This window comes from Ornithodoros turicata, unplaced genomic scaffold (genome assembly GCF_037126465.1).
Source record: "Ornithodoros turicata isolate Travis unplaced genomic scaffold, ASM3712646v1 Chromosome52, whole genome shotgun sequence".
In the NCBI taxonomy this organism is placed as follows: Eukaryota; Metazoa; Arthropoda; class Arachnida; order Ixodida; family Argasidae; genus Ornithodoros; species Ornithodoros turicata.
The window spans coordinates 265,062-286,888 of record NW_026999380.1 but is presented as its reverse complement, the minus strand read 5'-3'; the positions used below and the strand labels follow the sequence as shown (position 1 = coordinate 286,888).

General features: G+C 43.0%; 3 protein-coding genes across 4 annotated transcripts in view; 1 reads left to right on the top strand and 2 right to left on the bottom strand.

Moving 5' to 3' along the window:
* Window positions 1-10,195, bottom strand: part of LOC135374258 (ceramide synthase 6-like) — a 31,467-nt gene extending 21,272 nt beyond the window's left edge. The window contains exons 1-3 of the mRNA XM_064607250.1: window positions 9,967-10,195; window positions 3,388-3,508; window positions 2,417-2,529 (exon numbers count right to left, since the gene is read on the bottom strand). Of these exons, the coding sequence (XP_064463320.1) occupies window positions 2,417-2,529; window positions 3,388-3,508; window positions 9,967-10,151 (419 nt within the window). The 5' untranslated portion in view covers window positions 10,152-10,195. The remainder of the gene's footprint in view (window positions 1-2,416; window positions 2,530-3,387; window positions 3,509-9,966) is intronic.
* On the top strand, window positions 10,147-14,824 carry LOC135374259 (large ribosomal subunit protein eL27-like). Of its 2 annotated transcripts, none has more exons than XM_064607252.1 (4): window positions 10,147-10,255; window positions 10,598-10,681; window positions 10,788-10,957; window positions 14,630-14,824. In XM_064607252.1, the coding sequence occupies exons 2-4, from the start codon at window positions 10,601-10,603 to the stop codon at window positions 14,787-14,789; spliced, it is 411 nt and encodes a 136-aa protein (XP_064463322.1). In that variant the 5' UTR covers window positions 10,147-10,255; window positions 10,598-10,600; the 3' UTR covers window positions 14,790-14,824. The 2 variants fall into 2 exon arrangements, with proteins under 2 accessions (XP_064463322.1, XP_064463323.1); XM_064607253.1 differs by lacking the exon at window positions 10,147-10,255 and adding an exon at window positions 10,328-10,410.
* Window positions 14,825-19,972: 5,148 nt separating this feature from the next.
* LOC135374283 (dynactin subunit 2-like) overlaps window positions 19,973-21,827 on the bottom strand; it is a 42,212-nt gene continuing 40,357 nt past the window's right edge. The window contains exon 13 of the mRNA XM_064607269.1: window positions 19,973-20,140. Coding sequence (XP_064463339.1) covers window positions 20,054-20,140 — 87 coding nt within the window. The 3' untranslated portion in view covers window positions 19,973-20,053. The remainder of the gene's footprint in view (window positions 20,141-21,827) is intronic.

Below are 21,827 nucleotides of genomic sequence, written 5' to 3'. Positions count from 1 at the left end.
TTGTAAAGTCTTCACTGTTAACTTTTTAGCTCCGGCGCATGCTTGGCACTCCTGGGACAGGCATGCTTCACTTGGTGGGTCACATAAACACATTAGTTTAATGCTGTCTTTACACAGATGACGTGCAGAGATTGTGTTCACGGCAATAACGACAAGTTCGAAGTTGGCACAGTACGTGCAAACACACTGAAACTGATGGGGTGTCACTCGACCCGATTTCGGCCGAAGTGTGTAAAACTTTGTCAATCCTAGCTTTATGATGAAAGATGAAAGTCGCTGAAAAGGTTAGCCAGCTGTAGGGATCGAATCCACATCTTCTGGATTACCATTGATTTCTTAGGCATTTGAGGCTTTGTTTGTATCTGTCCCTTCTATGTTGTTCCAGCCTCAGAACATCAGTTTCTCCCTAGCTTTATATCCGGGTGGTTGTATTTGAACATGTGGTACGTTTCTCTTATGGATCTCGTCATGAATCGCTTCACAACTGCTTGCTTTTCCCCGTCCTGCCGTATGTGAATGACATCTTTCTTATTCGGGCTTCCTTAAAGGTTGTGCTGCGTGCATCCCAAGACAAAAAAATAAAAAAAAATATCAGACACTACGAGCCCGCATACGTGCTCGTATTCACCCCATTCGACTTGTTCGTTTCTTTCCCTCCTTTCTTTATTTTTTGTTTGCAAAGTGGAACGCTTCTGAAGTGAATATATATTCGTTATGAACTGGTAGGTGTATTGTGGCTCATGCACCAGCTTTTATAAACTTGTGGTGAATGCACATGCTTGAAAACTGCAAGTGACTGCGAAGTACGCCGGTTCGTCGTACGTGGTGAAGTATGGCAGTTTATGAGCGCTGTAACTCAGTCACCAAGCTTTTAGCAACCATGAATTGTATGTCGAAAGAAAGCTAAGGCATTCGTCGTGAACCAGAATTTTTTTTTTACAAATCCATCATGGCCTTTACACGCACGCGCCTCGCGAACTTTGACAAAATTTTCGTACCTCTGACAGCTGCGGCGGAAATTTTATCGAAACGAAACAGGATAGAGAATTGTGCTGCACATCGTTGAACAGAGCAAAAATTAGGCTTTCATTGAACTTGTAGCTCATTGTTTTGCTAAAATCACGAACGCAGACATATGGGTACAAAAAGTGCGTAAAATTCGGTAGGGATGGCTTTTCTAGGATTTTTTACAAAAGGTTTCGCTCGTCGGAGACAAGAATTATTAATCAGCCCCAGAGCCTATGACATGGTGAATAGGTTGCGGAAGACTGGAGGCTGTGGTCGTTACAGACGCCGGATTAGATCGCTTCAAAGTGGGCAGAAATCGCTTCGGAGCACAGCCGTTGTTTTCACCCCTGACGCTCTTGATTTTATATCTCGCCTACCACGTCGTCTCGGAACCTGGGACCAACGCCAGTGTTCATGCCACAGGTGGGGCTATCCCATAAAAAATGACGGAAAAAATCGGAGACCCAAAGGTTAGGGCTCTGCCTGAATCTGAATGAAATCGCCCAACAACTAATAGTCAGCAAATCAGGATCAGGAGCACGGAACAAATCGCCGTTGAAGCAAATCTTGAGGCTTCAAGGGCATCGCGACTTCCTGTTGACTACGTAGCCAAGAGAGAGGCGGCAACCTGATATTACCTCTACGGTAGGAGCAGTGCTGCCCTCTACGGTTAGCACTACGGCGGCAAATTCAAAAAAGCCACTTTGGATTGGTAATTTGAATCCCAGGCAAGACAGCTCTAAAAAGTTAAAAACCGTGCCACCAGGTGACGCCACAATGGCGGCGAACGCGAGCGGGCACCGACACTTGAGAGTCTGGACGCTACTCGAGTTTCCGTTTGGGCGCGCTGTCACTGTTCACCAGCCTCGACGCTTTGTCACCATCGTACAAAATGTGTATGACAAACATGTGACCCTCGCAGCACCACATGTGACAGGGCACAATTACGGACTTCTTTAGTCCAGTTGAGGAAAAATAAAGCGCGATTTAGTGATCGTCGGACTTTCCGGACTGCCGTATTATTCGGACTATTTTCCCGTCGTCACCAACTCCAGGAAAGCTGAAGCCGGCAGAAACCCACTTATGTCACTTTTCGAAGCGAGTTTCTCGCCATTTTCCTCTCAGTTAGTCGAGGGGAGTCCACTGTCTGACAAAAGATGCCCAACCAACCGGATAAAAAGCTCTTTGTGACCACAGGGGTCCATCTAAAAGCTTTCACCAAAACTTATTGTCGCTTTAAAACGTCGTACCCATCCCCTTGTCATTCTGTCAGTCGATTGCAGTGTTGAAGAAACAAACAAAAGGCACACATGCCAATAACAAACTTGTTTGGAAAACAATGCTCTAGAAGAGGGTCCATGCAGGAATACAATGAAACAAAGACACTGAAGCAACCAAGGTTACCTACGTGCTTTCTGTAAATTTTGTCAGCGTCGAAGGCCGTTCCTGCAGTACCCGCTGCCGGATCCAGCGCTGCACCTTCCGTTCCGTCCACTCCAACTGTTTAGCCAAGCCCTGAACCTAAAGGAGGGATGCAAAGACACGGAAGAGTTAAGAGCACCCCTTTCAGTGTTCCCAAAAACTCAGTCATGGTCAAGGAGGTCACTTTTAACAGAGGCAACAGGATTAAATAGGTCAGAATTATAACAATAAGCATCCTCAGCATGTATAGTCCATTTTCCCTACTTTCCCACTTTTTTCCCCTTTTGGGTACACTAGCCCCGTTTTTTTTACTCTTGTGGATTAAATATGTTCCAGCCTGGTTGGAGAGAAATAATCTCTTGGTTGGGAGGTGCAAATATTTTTCATGGGGAGCTGTCTCTGTTGAAATTATCCACCAACCAAGCTTTGCAATCCACCTGCTGTCAAACCACTCAGCTGGATTTCCCCTACCAATCCAAGGAACCGTCCTCACTGTGAGGACAACAACTTTATTGCGAGATGATAAATGGGGAGTTTCGTCGCCAGGGGGCGATACTCTACCCGATTGCAGGTGGTGATGTGAGTAATGAAATAACGAGCTCCTTCACAATAAGGATCCAAGTCCTACGGTTTCCAGGAAGGACCTTCCACGTATCCTTTGAGGGGACTCGTTATTCCGTCACCACAGCAATCATCATCATCAAATAACGTTGTTGCTGTCCCATTCTAATTAACAGGAACTGAGAAGGAACAATTATTTTCATACTAATGCAGACTAAGAGTGATATTAAACGGTAGGAGCAACTTATTTATTTACGCATGGTAACGAGACTGCACTTCTTCAGGTTACCTGAAAAAGTGTGTGTGGGGGGGGGGGGGATAACCGGGCGGAATAGGGTTTAACCCGAAAAAGTCCCTCCCTATGTATAACCAACAGGGCGAGCTTGGTCGTCGTACCTGTTTGTATCCCATCTTTCCATTGGACAGGAAGGCTTTCTCGAGCACATGGTTGTCGGGGGCCCTCTTTGCGCCACGGACCCTTAAGCCGAGGTATGCACCCAGGGGGCAGAACAACAACCTGAAAGACAAGAACAATCTATAAAGCAGGTGCGGATAGCGCTGTATATAAAGTAGAGATGGGATGAATCCAGGATATCTCGAATCCAAGTAAGGTTCCGAGATTCCACGAATCTTTATAAAACATTATTCGAAAAGAGTTTAAAATGGCAGGGAAAAAAACTTCTACTGAAAAGTGTTTTGGAGAAGAATTTGATATATTTGTTTAATAAAAAACAACAACAACAAATTTCTGGAGAAGACATATCCATCATATTCTTCTTCCTAAGTGTAACTTATGTAATATGTTGTTCATGGCTACAGAAGATACATAAATTCCCTCCATAAAACTTAGAAAGAATCAAAGCAAAACAGTGTTACTTTGAAACTTCTATTATGGGAGTTTTATGTTCTGGTTTTGGCGTGCCCCGGCCAAGCAGGCCTGGAGGCGCAGATTTTTAAAAGAGACGAACAAACGTGGTTGGTAGATTCGATTCACTCTTTTGGGCAATGGGATTCGGATTCACTAATCCCTGCCCAGGATTAGAGGTCTCGTGGATTTGGTTGGCACATCCCTAACATAAAGCAAAGAATAAATGTGAGGTACGTTAGCCTGCATTTTATAATACACCATCAGGCACATACTACCAGATGTGGACAAAGAGACAGTGTGTTGTCAAACAGGCAGACAATTCATTATAACCGGAATGGTCTGTGTAACACTTATACAGAACGACACGATGGGTCGCTTCCGGTTGCTATTCCACAAATGCAGCGTCTCTATTGAAATCTTTTTTTAAATGTCGACACGGTATTCAGGGACCACCCTTTTCCCAACGCTGCTAGATAATGGAGTTCTTCATACCAACACCCTAACAGAGCTTTGAGCAATAAAATGCCAACTGAAAATTATGCAGTAATGCATTGGCGTCCATTAGAAGCGGAACACCAAAGAGGTGGTCTGAATGAGTAACAGGTGGAGGAAAAAGATGATACACCCGCAAAAGCTCCGCCCACGAACGGTCTCCTGAGTAACTGCAAGCTACCACAAGTACAGAAGAAAAGAAAAATGAATTAAAACGTCTGAAAACTTGCGAAGCAAAACAAAAGGGTCACAAACCAGACTTGCAAAGCAAGCAGATCTCAAACACACAAAAAAGAAGAGATAATTCAATTAAGCAGGAATATTTGAAAGCTTGTTAAGGAAACAAGGGCTAGTAATTTGGAATTGAAAAGCAAAGAAGCGACAAACTATTTGAAGATCCAAATATGTACACACACGTTACGCAATATAAGTAGGGATGTGCCAACCAAACCCGCGTACCCTCGAATCCGAGGCAGGGATTCGAGATTCTGGAATCCGAATCCCAGTTTCCAAAATGGCGAATCGAGTCTTTCGAATCCACCAACCACGTTTGTTTGTTTCTTCTTAAAACTGGCGCCTCCAGAGCTCGCTGAAAGCCTCATTGGTTGACGTGTATTTTCTTGTTTGATTGTTGTTTACATTGTTGTTTACATTGTTCTCATATGGGGAGGTTCCCCATTCATCATCATCAACTTATCCGTTGTTGTTCTGCACAGGAAGAGTTCAGACAGGAACTTTTTCGTTAAAATTTTTAAAAGTAACATGGTTTTGCCCCCCCTTTTGATTTGTGAAAACAATTATCGCTCGAGGATTATGAACTTCCAGTAGTTGGTGAACAACATGTTAAATAAATTACACTTAACAAGAAGTATACGGTATATCTTGTCCTAAAAATGAACTATTATTGAATATGATTTTTATTAATCAAATACAGCATATTTTGCTCTTTTTAAGGAAGGATTTGAAAGATTCGTGGATTTGCAGAACCTTCCTTAGATTCGGAAAATTATGGATTCGTCCCATCTCCAAATACAAGCAAACAGCAAAGATACCACGTGGCGTAGAGAGCACGGACATAGCACAGCGTGGCAGAAAACGAAAATCCACGTCCATCTTCAGATAGTCATTGCTTGAAGCACAATGCAAACACGCGCGGTCACTTTTTCCTCGTAACCACTGTTAGATCTAATCTGCATTGGCAAACTGATGAGGAGAGCACTACTTGAAAAAACAATGAAAAAGAAAAAGTAACAAGACAAGAGAGAGTCCATTTAGGTGCTCTCTGCTTCAGTGAGTATCTTTACTCGCTTCGAGTGAGCACTCACGAAAGGCTACATGTGCCTGGGAAGAGATTGGGGGCATTCCAGACTCACACTTCTGGAATGCACTTTTCTGTTGCAGCTGGGATTTTTAATGCGTTAGCATTAGGAATGTCAACGTGGAAAAAGCTGTATGTATGTATGTGTGTGTGCATCGCATCCGTGTGCAAGATGGTGAAGCCTCACAGAGACAGCAGTATAAGTGGACATGCAAAGGGGATATAAGAGGGTAAATGTAAATGGAGGGAAATGATCTGAGATTGAAGTAGTCGAAGGTAGTTAAGAGTAAGAGGTAAGCGTAATTGAAGGAAATTGGAGGTAATTAAAGGCAGTTAAAACGAGAAAGTTGAGTTTAAAGGTAATGAATGTAAGATATATGTAATTAAGAGAAAGATTAAATGAAATTAAAGAATACCGAAGGTAACCGCAGGCAATTAAATGCCATTAAAGGTAACTGATGTCAATTAAAGGGGAATTGACAGTTATTAAGGCAAGTAAACGTAATTAAAGGTAATTAAGGGAATTCGGGATTACCTCATGTAATCAGCGGTTACCTAAGGTAATTAAGGGGCAATTGAAATTAATTGAGAGTAAATACAGGTTAATTAAATGGACTTCCACATCATAGTAACTGAAAGCGTCAAACTGGAAGCAGACAACCAAAAGTTGGGTTTTACCGGAAGTGGATACCAGTAAGTCAAGCATGGACCAGAAAAGGCGGTTAATGGTAACACATGTAATGGTAATGGTTAATGGTAACACATTTCTCTCCCATTTACCACTAAATCGCCAGCGAATCAGTGATTAAGGATCAACAAAACCTGACAACGTACAGCAAGACAATACCCTGGAATATTGATCCTTCTCCCGCGTGACTTTCTTTGGCTTCAAATATGTACGGTCGCTCGGACGACAGCGGGCCATCATTTACTGAGCTTTAAAGAAGCCCTAAAATTTCGTCAAAGGCACACAGAAATGCTCTGTGATGTCAAAGGGTGAGTTCTGAAGCCCCGAGAGAGCCTGTGCCCTACAAGGACACACCACCCCAGCAAAGACTGCCTTTTTTTTCAGGGTGTGGGACACAAAAACTCGGGGGAAAAAAGGAGACAACAACTTTGGAGCAGAACAGATCAGCTGGGAGGTTTCCATGTTACTGCTAACAACCTGAAATGATTTGCGTAAAATACGTGGGCACTTGTTTCTCGGAAAGTCACTCGGCAAACGTTTCCCCAATTTAGTTCCCCCAAATCCCAAATTCCCAGTCAGTTCCCGAAACCCCCTTACAATTGATCGATCAATTGCAACTGCGTCGGGATACGTTACAAAGCGCGAGAGATTAAAATATGGGAGGCTCCTGATCATAGATTTTAGAGATGGGACCAATACAGAATTTGCCGAATCCAAGGAAGACTCTGCGAATCCTTCCTAAAAAAAAAAAACCTTAAAAAGCAAGGGGAAAAACACTACTATTGAAAAGTGTTTCATGGCAGAATTTGATATCTTTTTTTAAACAAAAAACAAATTAAATAATAGTTTACTTTCTTGAGGAAGCACACGCATATAAACTTCTTAAATGTAACTTATATAACATGTTGTCCATCGACTGCAGGAATTAACTGAACTCCCGAGTCTGAATTATTTCCATACCATGTCGGAGCTTTATGCTGAGATTTTGGTGCAGATTTCGGAGGTGCCAATTTTAAAAAACAAACAAACAAACAAACGTGGTTGGTGGATTTGAAAGATTCGATTCCCTGTTTTAGGCACTAGGAATCGACGATTCGGTTGGCCCATCCCTAATAAATTTCAACAGGACCATGGGGGGTCAACTCACAAATCCCCAACATCTAAGCGCAATACTAGGGTACAACGTTGTGTCAGAACGATAAAAAGGACTGCAGGGTACACAAAACACGAGAGTAAAAGCTGGGACTAGTGTACTTAAAAGGGGGAAATAAGTAGAAGGACGACAATAATCATTATGGTCCTCCCACTTATTTCCCCCTTTTTTAGGTACACTAGTCCCGGTTTTTACTCCAGGGTACAACATTTATTGTTTGTATTAATACTTTCAAGCAACAGCTAAGAAAAAAGAAAGAAAGGTACTCCAAAAAATGGACCTCATGGTTTGCACAGTTCCAATAAATATATTGGTATATTTAGTCGTACGCTTTTCCTAGCAAACACAGACTTTCCCCAATACTAGATTGACACGTCTGAAAGAGGACTTAGCCAGTCCATGGTTGCATAGGGAAAACTCTTGGATTACCTACGGCAGGCTAACAGCTGTGAGGCATGTTGCAACTTTCTTCACTGAACTACCTCTAGCATCATAGTAGTAGACGATGCAGTTAAACATGGAAGGAACACAACAAGCAGCGTACATATTCACTGAAATAAAGCGATGCTGTTGACAAGGTTGTACTGGTGTAAGTATGCAGGGCTTTCATAGACAAAGTACAAGGTTCAAACTGTAACAAAAATGAATTACCATTACTTTTGGGGTGCCAGGCGAAGAACGTTTAATGTACACTAACTCATAAAAAGTAGCTCCCGTGCCTCTTGTATGTGCAGGTTGCGTAGTCTCAACAAAGAAAGCTCCGTTGCTGTATTTATTGTGCCCCATGTTAAAAATTTGGAGCACAATGTGCACTTCCGTTGTTTTACTTCTAGTATGCCGGTCCAATACGCCTGGACAAAACCTATCCTATGAAGGTAAAATTTTCAGTTGCTTGCTTCAGTGTCTTTGCTTCCACATCAAACAGTTCGGGGTAAATTGTTTCAGGTTTTGTCATCCAATTTTGGTAACTTCGCACGCAAATTTTCGTAATTTTCCAACAGAAAACTAACAGAACACGTCATTGCTCACTTCACTAGGTTTAAATGCCTTTCACAAATTTGTGGGCATATCACAGTTCGGGGTAATCGCCTCTGGTACTTTTGCGTTTGAACGCTATCAGATAAGAGTTCGCAACGTGTCAGACCACTTATAACTTATACATGCCCACATTGACAACTTCACATCTGGAACTTGTACCGTGTACTGCAACAGTAACTGGTTTTCAATAGAAAAGGCATATTTGTATGATTTTATGTGGGGTTGACCCAATCAGCCATGCCTGAAACAACCACACCCTGGATATAAACCACTTGCAAATGTTGTCCTTCCTCATGAATGTTGTTCACAAAAGATGAGATGATAGCAATTACTGATTATGTGAATGGGTTGCAGGGAAAGCTCATTTACCATCATAAAAATTGCGTAATTAGTGCTCATGACGTGTACCTCTTTGTATGGCGCTTCATTTTGCACAAGTTAGCCCTTCGCACCAGTTGGAGTAGTGCCCGTTATTCCTCTAACACAACCAGCCAGCTTGGAAACTAGCCCCTCAAGGATGCATAACCGACTGGACAAAACCAAAATGAAATAAACTGCTATCAATCTTATTGAACTATTCTTGCCATTTCGGTTTTTCTGAGCTACAAAATCGGCTGGGAATGCCCAGTCACACTAACTTAAAATGAGATTGTCTGTCTCTGGTTGCAGATGGGTTGTGACACACTTGTCTACGCCCACCGGAAAATTGAGCAAAATAAAAAATGAAATAAAATAAAATATGGCCTTCCAAACGGCAATGCTGCGCTCGAATCGGGCAGCTGGAATGTCGCGAAGGAATGGACTTCGTTTGTATTTATCTTTCGATAACGCCCGCGGAATGTTCCGAGAGACAGCACCAACAGCACGATGAAAAGGGTGGTGACCTCACCCACGAGGAGCTGTTGCGGAAGTGAACGCACCATCCGTCGGACGAAGCAGACGCTTTTCACTAATCACTGTTACTATCACAAAAATTAAACATCTCACGCAAACAGGCAAATCGACGGTAGTTTACAGAAGCAGGTGTGTGTGTGTGTTGGGGAAGTGATCATGTCATGATGAGCAATCCTCGCGGGAGGGTCGACGGAGTATCTGGTACAGATTCTTTCTAAAATTTGGGGCTAGTAAATACCCGCTTCGGAGATTACATGCGATGGGCTCACGTGTAATGAAAGCATCAAATGAGATTCGCACAGAAACTTATCCATCACACTCAGCCGGCCGGTACTTCGATACTTTTTCTCTCTGCGACTGGTAACACGCTGTAACACTTTCCCGCCAGGATAAAAACGATTATGAGGAAAGCCAGATTAGGCCAATCGTATGTGAGGAAATGTAAAGCAACCGATCTCACAGAGATGATGCAGGACTAGAAACATGCACATTTGGCGACACGGCTTGTCCCCCTTAGGCCTTACCTTTCAAGTGTATACCGGATGACGAGAAGCACCAATGCCACAACGAAGCCATAATATAGGTCGTCAAATTGAGCATACTTCACTTTATCTGTCTTCTTAATATCGGCCCAAGTTGTGTTTGGAGGTAACCAAACATCTTCGTTCCAGAACCACTTCCCAAAGCTGTGCATTACGCCCCCCGCCATTTTTAAGCAAAGAGGCAACTCACGCGCAGTCTCGTTCGCAGGACGTGATCGGCGCGGTGTCTTTTCGTCCACTGATCTCCGACAGGGGAGGCAGCCAAATATAAGTACGCCGAGTTTTATCTAAAATAATCGTTCGATTTTTTTACGTGCATGTCGAAAATTTCGTTGGAAACGAGGCCGCTTTTGTCATTTGCATTGCGTATCACACATATTTTGTCCAGAGATTCTTGATGCGTATTTATTGACGTCGTCAGAAAGTGTATGTCAGCTATAAGCCTTGTGTTCATACAGTATTTGCACGTTTCTTACACGCAAATGTTTCGTGTATGAGCAGACAACTGTATCGTCGTTTTATTTAACTGACGTCAGGCGTTGCGTGCAAGTGTGAAACGTTAGTATCTTGCTGCTTTTGCGCGTGTAGTAAAAATTTCATTGCCTCGTTACAGAAAATGGGGAAGATTATGAAACCGCAGAAGGTGGTGCTTATCCTAAGCGGAAAGTACGCGGGCAGAAAAGCAGTGATCATCAAGGTGAGGCATGTTTCATATTACTGGGTTGGCAAAAGAACACCTCAGAGTGCAAAGCGCAGCGAATGAAAATCCATGTGCTAACAGATAACGGTGTCTGTGTTGTCAGAATAACGACGATGGCACGCCCGACAAGCAGTACGGACACGCTCTGGTCGCCGGCATCGAGCGCTACCCGAGGAAGGTTACGAGGAGTATGAGTAAGAAGCGGATCGCAAAATACAACAAAATCAAGCCATTCCTCAAAGTTTACAACTACAATCACCTGATGCCCACAAGGTAATCATCTCGGGTAAAACTTCACAGTACACAATACGATACAGGGGCAAGTGGTCAAACCCAACTTGTTCCAAGTTATCTTTGCACATTTTTACTCTAGTGCCATTGCACCTCGCACTGCCGGCGAGGTCCCGACAAAAGTTCACAGCACTTTCTGTGTTTTGTGGACACGCGTACGTCAGGGCCTGGGCTATGGCACTACAAAATACGAAGGAGATCGAAGATGGGGCTTTTGAGAAACGAGAGACCAAAAAACCCAATTTTTGAGAGCATAGCTGTACTCTAAACTGCCCTGCCAAAAGGGGGCAAGGCATAGACATGCAAATTTGACGCATATTTAAAGAGCACGCTTTTACCTACACGGCTGTACCTCATATATCTTGATGGTGTGTATAGGAGGAGCATAGCGCAAAGACAAGTATGGGCAAAATCTGAATTTTGTTGCAACTTTGGCGATTTTTAATTGAACATCGAAATCGCACTGACCTGTGCTGTTTACGCACGTTGAATGCCATTGTACCCGATGTATTGCACAAAAAAATCTAGAGCTCGGGAGCGTCCGCTGGCGAGGAATAACATGTCAAAGTCGCTCAGTCAGAAAGCTCCGCCGCCAAGTCAATTTCATTCAGATTTTTCTTTTTCCTTACAGACAACAACAAACATCGAGCTAAAATATTTATTGCTCTTGTGCGCATAGATGCTGTGGCACAACATATATTTTTTTGAAGGAAATTGGTGGGGGTGTCCGGTACAGCCACTTGTGACATCATGTTTCTTGTTCCTTTCGTCGTTTTGGTGCATCACTGCACACGTAGCTTCATCACTGAGATCGACATATACAAATAAACACGCGTGATCATAACATATTGTTTAATGTATATATTGTTTGAAATTGCGCTGCAATTTTTGCAATATCTTCAGAAACAATAATGCTAAAGAGATCCTCACTGATAAAATTGAGTGTTACCTCAGCTTCTGCTGTGGGCTTGCGGCACGACTGTTGTAAAATGGTCGCTGCATAAACACTAAACTCCTTGGGCAACGTAGAACTTCCCGTTCTCACTGTGAAACTCGTCTGCCAGATTACCGGGAGCAATACGGGCTCTCGTGATGAAACACCCCAATCATTATCTGTCCAAATAAAGTTGCCATTTGCTAGGTACATTGCACAGTGATACGGTATCTCCTGTGGCATTTCAGCGTCACGAAAGAGGCACCTGTAAATCATTGATCGTTTTGCAAGTCCTCGTTCAGTTTCATCGAAACTAGAACAAAGGAAATTAGTCCACCAGTTTGTCGCGCAGTCCCTGTCCCATAAGAACTAGAGGGTTGGCCAAGATAAACTTTGCGGTTTGTAACGAAGAGAAAACATATAGAAACAGTTTTGGGAAACTAAAGTAGATGTTAGAGGACGTATTATGCCCCAAACTTTTATGTCGATATTGCCACTTGGTCCGTTTCTCTGCGGATAAATCGTGAAAATAAAAAATGCTGGTGCCTAACATTTCCAATCGGCTATACCTGTGTTTCAGCTCCTTCCGTCAGATGGCGAAATGGTCGAACGAGGCGTTGCAGACGACGTTGAAACCAAGTGGAACTGAATGCAGGGTTGTACTCTGCAACGCTGCGTTCGACCGTGTCGCCATCTGACGAAGAGGAGCTGAAACATGGGGTATAGTCGATTGGAAATGTTAGGCACAAGCGTTTGTATCTTCATGTTTTACAGTCACCCTCCGATTTTCCGGACTCTGCGGGGATTGCGCAAAAGTCCGAAAAAACGAATTTGACTTTAAAATAAACTTCACTAAGCACTAGTAGGCTGGAAAAATTTGTCGATGCTTTCATTACGCGCTTCCAGCCCTGCCTGATAACATCAAGCGACATTTCGTTACTGTACACCGACAGAGGCACTGCAGGCATCAAGTCCGCAAGTCGGCTTCACCTAACGCATGCGTGCTTTAGATGAAGCTCGCTTTACAGCGCTGGCGGACAGCACGTGCTGTGCCTTTTGAATCTAGCTGTTGTCTAAAAATGGAAGACGCAAAAGCGTTATGACATACCTCTTCTACTCAGAAGAATGGAAAATGACCAATCATTGCCTTTTTTTTTTTTTTTCCTCAATATTTTAGTTGGTTGATTTCTTTTGATACAAATTTACAAATTGAAACAGACCAAGTGGCAATATCGACATAAAATTTTGGGGCATAATACGTCCTCTAACATCTACTTTAGCTTCCCGACACTGTTCCTATTTGTTTTATCTTCGTTACAAACCCTGAAGTTTATGTTTGCGAACACTGTGGTTCCTAAGCACCTCCTTCTGGAAGGCTCTGCTACAGGAAAGGGTTCACTTTTGGATATAGATAGGATTGTTTCGTAAAAAAAAAGCTTTAGTTTAGGTTCAGTGCATGTCTTGTGTCCGTTGTCTTGCTTTACTGCTTCTGCCAGGGTGTACAGGCCTAGTGTTCTTTTAACACGTACCAACCAGCCCATGTTTTCACCTTGTTTGAAATCAGCAGATGATGTAACTAGCTCATCCTGGCAGAGGTATTCAAAGGACCCTTAAAATAGCTCCCCAAAAAGCAGCGCAATGAACGAAATTGCTCAAAAACCCACATGACAGTGTCATTAGTTTGACTGAATGATGTACCTGCAGCACAATGACGATTTTCTCTGACTGGCTTTTTGATGGAGGCTCGTCGAGCATTCGTGCGGTTAGGTTTCTTGGCGGTACAAATATTTCGTTTCAGGAAACAACATTTCAGGTCTGAACGGGAAACCACCAGTAGCATGTTGTTGCAGCTTTCTGTCCGCCAAGTCCTAACAAGTCCAAGTCCTTACAAGAGATACTGTATCAGGAAGCTCTTGATTTCAAACAGGGAATTTAAGCTGAAGAAGCGGCAACGTCGTTACTAAACTGTATCCAAAAGCCATAAAATACGGGTGCCATGTCTCCCGTATGGAAGCCTAACCCCCGGATGAAAATCTTGCACAAGTCCAGGGTTGTAATAATGCACAGATTGATGCACTTGAATCGACCTATGAAGTGACGAGAGCTTAAAACAAAGTAAAAATTTTTAAAAACTTCCTGCAAATTAAGTTTAGGTTCGGTTGTACCCAGAGACGCTGTATAGTGACTTTTTTTCACACGTGGTGGGTCTACTTTAACTAATTTATTTGTGCATGGTCTGCCAATGCTTCAATTATCAGTTCATATTCCTGATACAACAACCTACTTCTGCTATGTATACTGTAATAGACATCCATAATGTGTTTATCTGACGTAAAGTGGTTGTCACTTCCTTTCACTTAAAGTTCTTTGCCGGAGGAGAACACAAGATATCATGTATGTAATGCTGAGCCGCAACAGTGCTGCAAATCTGTAATATTATAAAATATTTTTTGTTCCCACATTATTCAAGAAAATAAAGTGTTTCCCATTTCAAGCAGCCGTGACTGCTTGCCGCGGAAAGTCACGGAATTTACCAGTCTGTGGGTGCGCAGAATTTATGAATTTGCCGCAGCAGAAAACCAGGGGCCTTAACTGTAGTTGACATTGTGTCGTCATCGTGGCTGGCACACCTACTGAAGCAGCATTGCTCTCAGTATTTTAATGCGAGCGGCACAAAGTCTGACGATTATGATGCGTAACTGGGTGCTTTTGTTTTTCAGGTACACCGTGGACATTGTAATTGACAAGCAGGTGGTAAACAAGGAGACCTGGAAGGACCCTGCCAAGCGACGAAAGTCTAGGAGGGAAGTGAAGGCAAAGTTTGAGGAGAGGTACAAGAGTGGAAAGAACAAGTGGTTCTTCACCAAGCTGCGCTTCTAAACAGGGGCTTTAAATAAATATCTGTGTTTCCCTCATATTTGCGTACAGGCATTGGTACCAGCTCATGGCACTAGTCCAACTTAAACATAAAATACTTCACTGGCGATTTAACGGTAAATGCGTTAGCATTAAGGGTCTTTTCAGGTCCATACTTGACTTCTGGGTATTCACATCCGGTCTATACCCAACTTCTGGTTGTCTAATTCTGGTCTATACTCGACTTCTGGTTTGACGCTTTTAGTTACTATATGTAAGTCCAAAATTAATTAACCTTTAATTGGCCTCAGTTGCTTTCAATTACCTGTAATTGCACTTTAATTACCAAAGATAACTTCAGGGTACCTGAGGTAATCCTGAATTTCATTTAATTCCCTTTAATTACATTTGCTTGCTTTAATTACTTCAGTTATTTACTTGCTTCACTTGATGTTAATTACATTTAGTTACTTTGGGTAATCTTTAATCACCTTTGACTACTTCAATTTCAAATCATTTACTGTATAAGTAGTAATTTTCGCGAGGACGTATTTTTCGCGAAATTTGCGAACGCCTTTTTTTTTTTCGTTAAATGTTCGAAGCAATGACAGAAAAATACGAGAAAGAAATAAGGCCCTGGACAGCTGATACATCTAATGTACGCGGTTTATTACTTCCTTATACTGCACTTTCAGTTATGCACCTGACTTCAGGACTGTAGTCCTTGTAGTTGCCATGTTTACGCTTCTGGTTGTGCCGATCAGCGACTTTGTGAGAGACGTGCTCATTGGCAGCAGAAAAAGTTTATCGCCTGCCGCATGGAGGACGGCACTGTCTGGCAGTCCATGCACCTGGTGGCTGGTTGAAGGAGGAGGACGCGGCGACGTTGGCTTCAAGTACCGGAGCAACAACATGGCGGGAATGAGTCGAAAAATAAGAAGCTGTCACAATGTTCACTGTGTCGATGCGGACACAACAATGACTGGAGACACGGAAATTTGGCAATGACCCCACATTGTAGCACTCTTGAGTCAGAAGGGCTTAAAAGGGATGAAATGGGTTGTTGTCCTTTTGTTAGTTCAAGATGGAAAGTCCCAAAGACTCCTCGTGCGGGGGTGACGCATTGCGGTACCCCCGCACGAGGAGTCTTTGGGACCGCGAATAATTGCCTGGTCTGGGCTCCTCACAAATTATTGAGCCCGCGAATTTAACCACTTATACAGTACCTCCATTTACGTTTACCCTCTTATGTCCCCTTTGCATGTCCACTTATACCTCCATCTCTGTGAGGCTTCACCATCTCGCACACAGACACGCACACAGTTTTTTTTGTTTTTTTTTCTATTTTGACACTCCTAATGCTAGCGCATTCATACTGTGCAACAAAGTGGTGCAACACTTCTTTCGGTTGTGCATGGGAATGTGAGGAGAGAAAATCCTAAAGGATTGCTTCTGATACAGCAAAATAACATTACCAGGGGTGTTATAAGACATGGGGACTCTAAGCCACGCCCTTTCATGCAGAGCTAGGGCACGGTGTCTGCCATGCAATCCTACGAAGCACATTTTGAGGTGGTTGTCACAAGTCCTTTATGCTTACCCACTTCTAGTGAGTGATACCCTGACCAGGCTATAGGCTATGGTTACTCAAGTGGTACACCCAGTAATGCATAGATGGATTGTGTCGAAATCTTGGTCTCTCAAAATCTTAGAAATCTCAAAATCTTAACCTCAAATATAGTGAAACCCATGGGGAACACGATTTCCTTCGTGGTAATGGGCCTGACGCGATGTGGCAGCCAATTGTGGTAGAGAACAGCAGTTATTTTGCTGTACCGCAAATTTCGTAGTTTTGTACTTGGTTATATTGAGGTTTCACTGTAATCACAACACACAATGTGATGGGGCGTCACTATTCAAAACCCTCTCGTCTTGGTTTGGGTATCTGTACCGTGCAAACTGTTTTGAAATTTAGAGCTAGAACAACACATGGAGCATATTGATAAACAGATTGGCATGGAAACTCGTCTGGAAGGTGTATGAAGTTGTCTTGAAGGGTGGAGGCATACTCTTGAGGTTGAGCATGCTTGCATACTCTGGAGGATACTCTTGGACATGAACCTTCTGTTATTTTGGCAAATACGTTTCAGTTCCTACTGTTTCATCGGGAGAGTGGGAGATAATATGTGGAAGTGCCACATTTGACTGTTTGGTGTTATCATGGCTATGCAACATAAACATACACAGGTGTGGAGTTGACGAGCATGCATATTAAACATCTGACTGAGATGGGACAAATATTACTGCGGTGCTTGCTGAACCCTGGCTTACAGCGTACAATGATGATTGGAGCCTGAAGTTTTTGGGAAATATTTTTTCTAAATTCGAGTAAATATACGTGCGCCCTAAATTCACGTAAATTTCGGTTAAAAAGCTTTCAGTATGCTAAATTCAGGGCAAAATCGGGCTCAGTTACTCAAACTAACTGTAGTGATTTGGTACAAACGGTGATGTAACTGTACCTGCTGCCAAACAAGTAAGGCAGTTCCAACAGACGTCGAAGTGAGGGCAATTTGCCGGATAAAAATCTGGTTTCACCCTAAAGAGACAACCTTCAGTACGGGGAAGAATCGGCTAAAACCCTGAAACTTTGGGCTCTAATGATGATGCAGGAACCTCTAATTTCTTGTACTCTCGCTTTCTTCTCAGTTGTACCTGTCGCTCAAATGGCAGTTAAGTGTTGCCGACAGACATTCGCCAGATGTATACCTCTTGAACCCCTTTTTCTTTAAACCGTATGTCAACACTACTTTGCTGAAAAACAGGTGGATATCGCACACTACTTCTATGCTCCCCCAAAAAGGTCTCTCAAGTAACATGCACTAAAGAGGCCAGTTACATTTATTTTCATCAATTTCAAGTTTTACTGCCAAGGTAGTAAATGGAAAATCGACACACTGAATAACTACGGGCATGGGAATGGCTGTAGCACTCTCCCCCCTTTAACCATGCAAGAGCTTGCTGGTGTCACGTTCTCCTGAGATGCAGACCAAAAGAAACCATTGAATGTTGATAGCACTCATGTACCATAGTCATTATGCTTAATTGATAAGGCAACGTTTAAAATACTGGTTTACGGGGTTTCTAACACCTTGAAAAACACCCAACTGAGGTGTTTCCAACGGTTTGCATGCTGAAAAAGATGTAAACTGTTGTGTTGTATTTCGCGTCCTTTCTTTCTACATGGTCCCCACTGAACTTTATTACAACAATTCAAGTAACTTGAGATACAAGGCTCACTGTCATTTTACCTGGGACGTAAAACACGGTTTGTGACCACTTCAATATTCCACAATAAGTCGTAGCCACGAAGTAAGCGACACGGGAATAAAAACAAAACACCGAAACCGCTGGTATGTATGTAATACTGGAAATATTCATGGGCTACAGGTACCACACCTCAGAATACAAGGGTATTGTGCAATAGTTATCCATTCCCAACAGTGATTCAGGATTCCTGAAAGAAAGGCTAAGGAGTATGTTAATTTCTTGCACTCCTGGTGGTCACTACTGCTCCCTATTGCGACGAGTGCCAACTGATCTGGTTCTGAAACTACTGTAGTTCTGTCTCTGGATAAGCAAAATTTGCAGCTTCGTGTGGGTAAGAAAGATGCAAAAGGGAGGGTTTTCCAGACCTCCGAAAAGGCCATCCATTTTAAATCTGGCCAGGTTTTAAATTCAAGGGCCAGTGGAGACCAGGATTCCGGGCTGTAAAAGCCACACAAAACTGTCACTTCACTCTAGTGTCTCTCAATGTGCTCTGCAACTTTGCCCCAGTATTTTAAATGTCACATTGCTCCTACTTAATTGGCGCAATGAAAAAATACTGGTGCCCGCCAACATCACAAGTTGACAGTGAGCTGGTGAAGTTGATGTATAATGTAAAACCACCACCCCCGAGACTAGGGAACACGAAGGGACAGACACAACACGCACACTTCATGTTGTGTTTGTCCCTTCGTGTTCCCTAGTCTCGGGGGTTTTGCATTATGCATCATCAGTTAGTTTGGGAAGGCAGTTTTTCACAAGGGGCCTGGACTTTGGCTGAGGGGGATTTACAATGTGGGCCCAGGAAATGGTTACGGGTAAACCTGGTGCAAAAATAGTGAGGATATTGAGGCAGAGGGCTTTCTTCTGATAATCCCACTTTCAGGACGAGGACCCTTGTTGGGATAACACAACCTTCCTTTGGGTTGGTTGTGCTTGTGAGCACTGTCTTGATAGTAGATGCCAGTTTTGTAATGTTTGTCCTGTGCCTGAACAAAAGGTTCATACGATAGGAACAGAGGCATCACCAGGGAGGCTAAGTTCGATCAGTGTAGAGATAACTTGATGCGTCTACTGGACAGCGGGCAGCACCGTGCGCAGCGCTGTCCAATAGGCATGCTGGGACTACTTATCTCGAGCTATCCAAGCTATCTCTACACTGAAGAAACTTAGCCTCCCAAGACAGTGGAATCTAAGCCCAAGGAGGTTGAAGAGGATTCGCTGCAGATGACCTTCCCAAGGCAAAACAATATTTGTCCTCAAGATAAGATAGATAAGAATTTTCCAGACAGGCACATGTTGGACAGAGTGATAATAGCCACATAACAGAGTCATATATAACACCCAAAAGTAATTTGCTGCAGTTGAAACTGGAAATCTATTATTTGCGTGTCTAGCTGGACAAGTCAACCTTTTATCCCAGCACCAAATGAAGGTTGCCAAAAATTAATTCTCTTTCGCTTGTTTTTAAATAATATGCACTATAATATTCCAGAAATAATTTAGGTTGCCTACAGCTAGCAGTTTCAGATCCCTGGAAATACAACATTTGAAAGGAACAACATTTTGCCTCAAAGCATGTAGAAAATCATGAGAATCTTACTTACAATCTTACTTACTTAAAAATATATGTGTATATATACACATTTTCTTGCACTTAACACTGTAGAACAAAGCATGGGATTTCAAGTCTACTTTTGGCAAATAAGCAGAAAAATTGTGAATGCAGCACACTACACTGCTTGAGATCATCACTGCTAGTGTGGTCACTGACCAGGTATTTGCTTAGCATGACTACGATCGACAGCAGAGGCAATCAAATGCGAGAATACTATTCCAACTCAGGAAAAAATTGTAGTAAATGTGTCCGAGACGTCCAGTATGGATGTAAACATTTTAATTCCATAAATAGCTGTGTTGCACATCACAGTAAGAAACACGTCAGTAGCAGCAGAAACATGTCACTTTTTCAGCTGAGATAGTTTGCTCTCAAGCAGACTGATGTTCTTGTTGATGGTCTCAATGTTTTGAACAAAGTTCTTCTGAACCTGCGTCATTAAGAGAAAGAAATGAGTCGTTCAACAATCACAGGACAAATTTCTGCAACTCATAAGCAGGGTTTCTAGTTTTCGGCAATGGTGCTTTGCGAGCCGTCGCGAAACGCGGCAACAATTACGCAACGCCGAACTACCGTAACTTCACACGTATAAGCCGCACCGCAGATAAGCTGCAGGACGCGTTTTTAGGAGTGTTTTGAAAATTTTCTGGCAGGTAAGCCGCGGGCAATACGCGACGACTACTTTGCGCGACAAAGGAGACCATAGAGAAGGCCATAAACCCTGTGGTCCATAGGAGGTCAGCTCTAGGGTTCTGCCGAGATCGGATTGTGCCCTTGTTGGGCATTCTTCGTGGATTCATGGGGCAGTGGTCTTCCAGAAGACGTGAACCACTGTCACCACTTTGGTTAAAGTGGCTTTGGGGAATGCACCAGGAAGATCAATCTACTCGAATGCGGACCCGTCCCTGTTACGCACTGTTTGTGCATCGGCAGGGCCATGCTGTTCCAGAGACACTGTCGGCCCTTTCGTTAGAACCGACGTGTGAGGCAAATACCAGGAAAAAATAGTCATCAGATAAGCTGGATGGATAAGCCCCAGAGCATCCGTGAGGAAAAAAAAATCCGTATAAGCCGCGGCTAATACGCGTGAAATTACGGTACATTCTTACTACGCCGTGTTTGTCTGTTATCGTCCCTACCTAGTCTTGGATCGTCACCATCAGATCGCTTGCTACCCAACTTTCCTTTCGAATAATATAATGACGTCGAAAAAAATATAATGACAGGAAACGAGAAACCCTACTGACAAGCACTTTGTCCACTGTTCCAGTACGAATGGTAGTCTGGACAAAATGCTGCCTCACTAGAGCCTGAAGTTTTCTGTAAATATTTTTTTCTAAATCTGGGGGGTAAATAAACGTGTGATCGAAATTCATGTGAATTCGGGTGGAAAAACTTTCAGTACGCTAAATTTGGGAGGAAATCAAGCTCAGTTATTCAAACTAACTACTGGCTCTACTGGTTTGGTACAAACGGCGATGTAACTACTTTTGCGGCCAAACAAGTTTGTACAGACGTCTCGGCGAGGGCAATTTGCCGTGTAAAAATCGGGGTTTCACCCTAAAGAGGCAACCTTCAATTCGGGGAAGAATCTGGTTTATCCCTAAAACTTCAGGTTCTATGCATTATCAGTGCTACAAGACAGGCAGGTGCAAAAGTCAACTTTGTTAGTTATTGCTTATGAAAAACATGCCAATAAATTTAAAGCAATTCAGATTTATAAAAATAAAAAAAAACACTGCTTTTGCGGGTTCCAGCTACCGCTACTGGGCGAAAAGTGTCACGCCCTCACAACCCCTGCCTTGTACGGTTCATTTCTTTTGACCTCTCGATCACTGTGCAGCAGTCTTTTACGTAAAGAAGCAATGACGTTTAATGTGGCTCAAAAACTGTATTTCATTTGTCACCAGGAGTCCGCTTGCAAAATATTTTTTGCTCTGCTGTACTTTGTCACTACACAATGAAGTTTACAAAAACATTAGGTGAAAGGCGCCTGTGGATAGCCGACAAAATCCTCGTGCAGTGTTCTATTCCTTCTTGGCTCGTGCCCTGCTTGTGCCCGCTTGAGCTGCACCAGACTATCACAGGCTACGTGTCGCGGGAATCTAGGCTACATG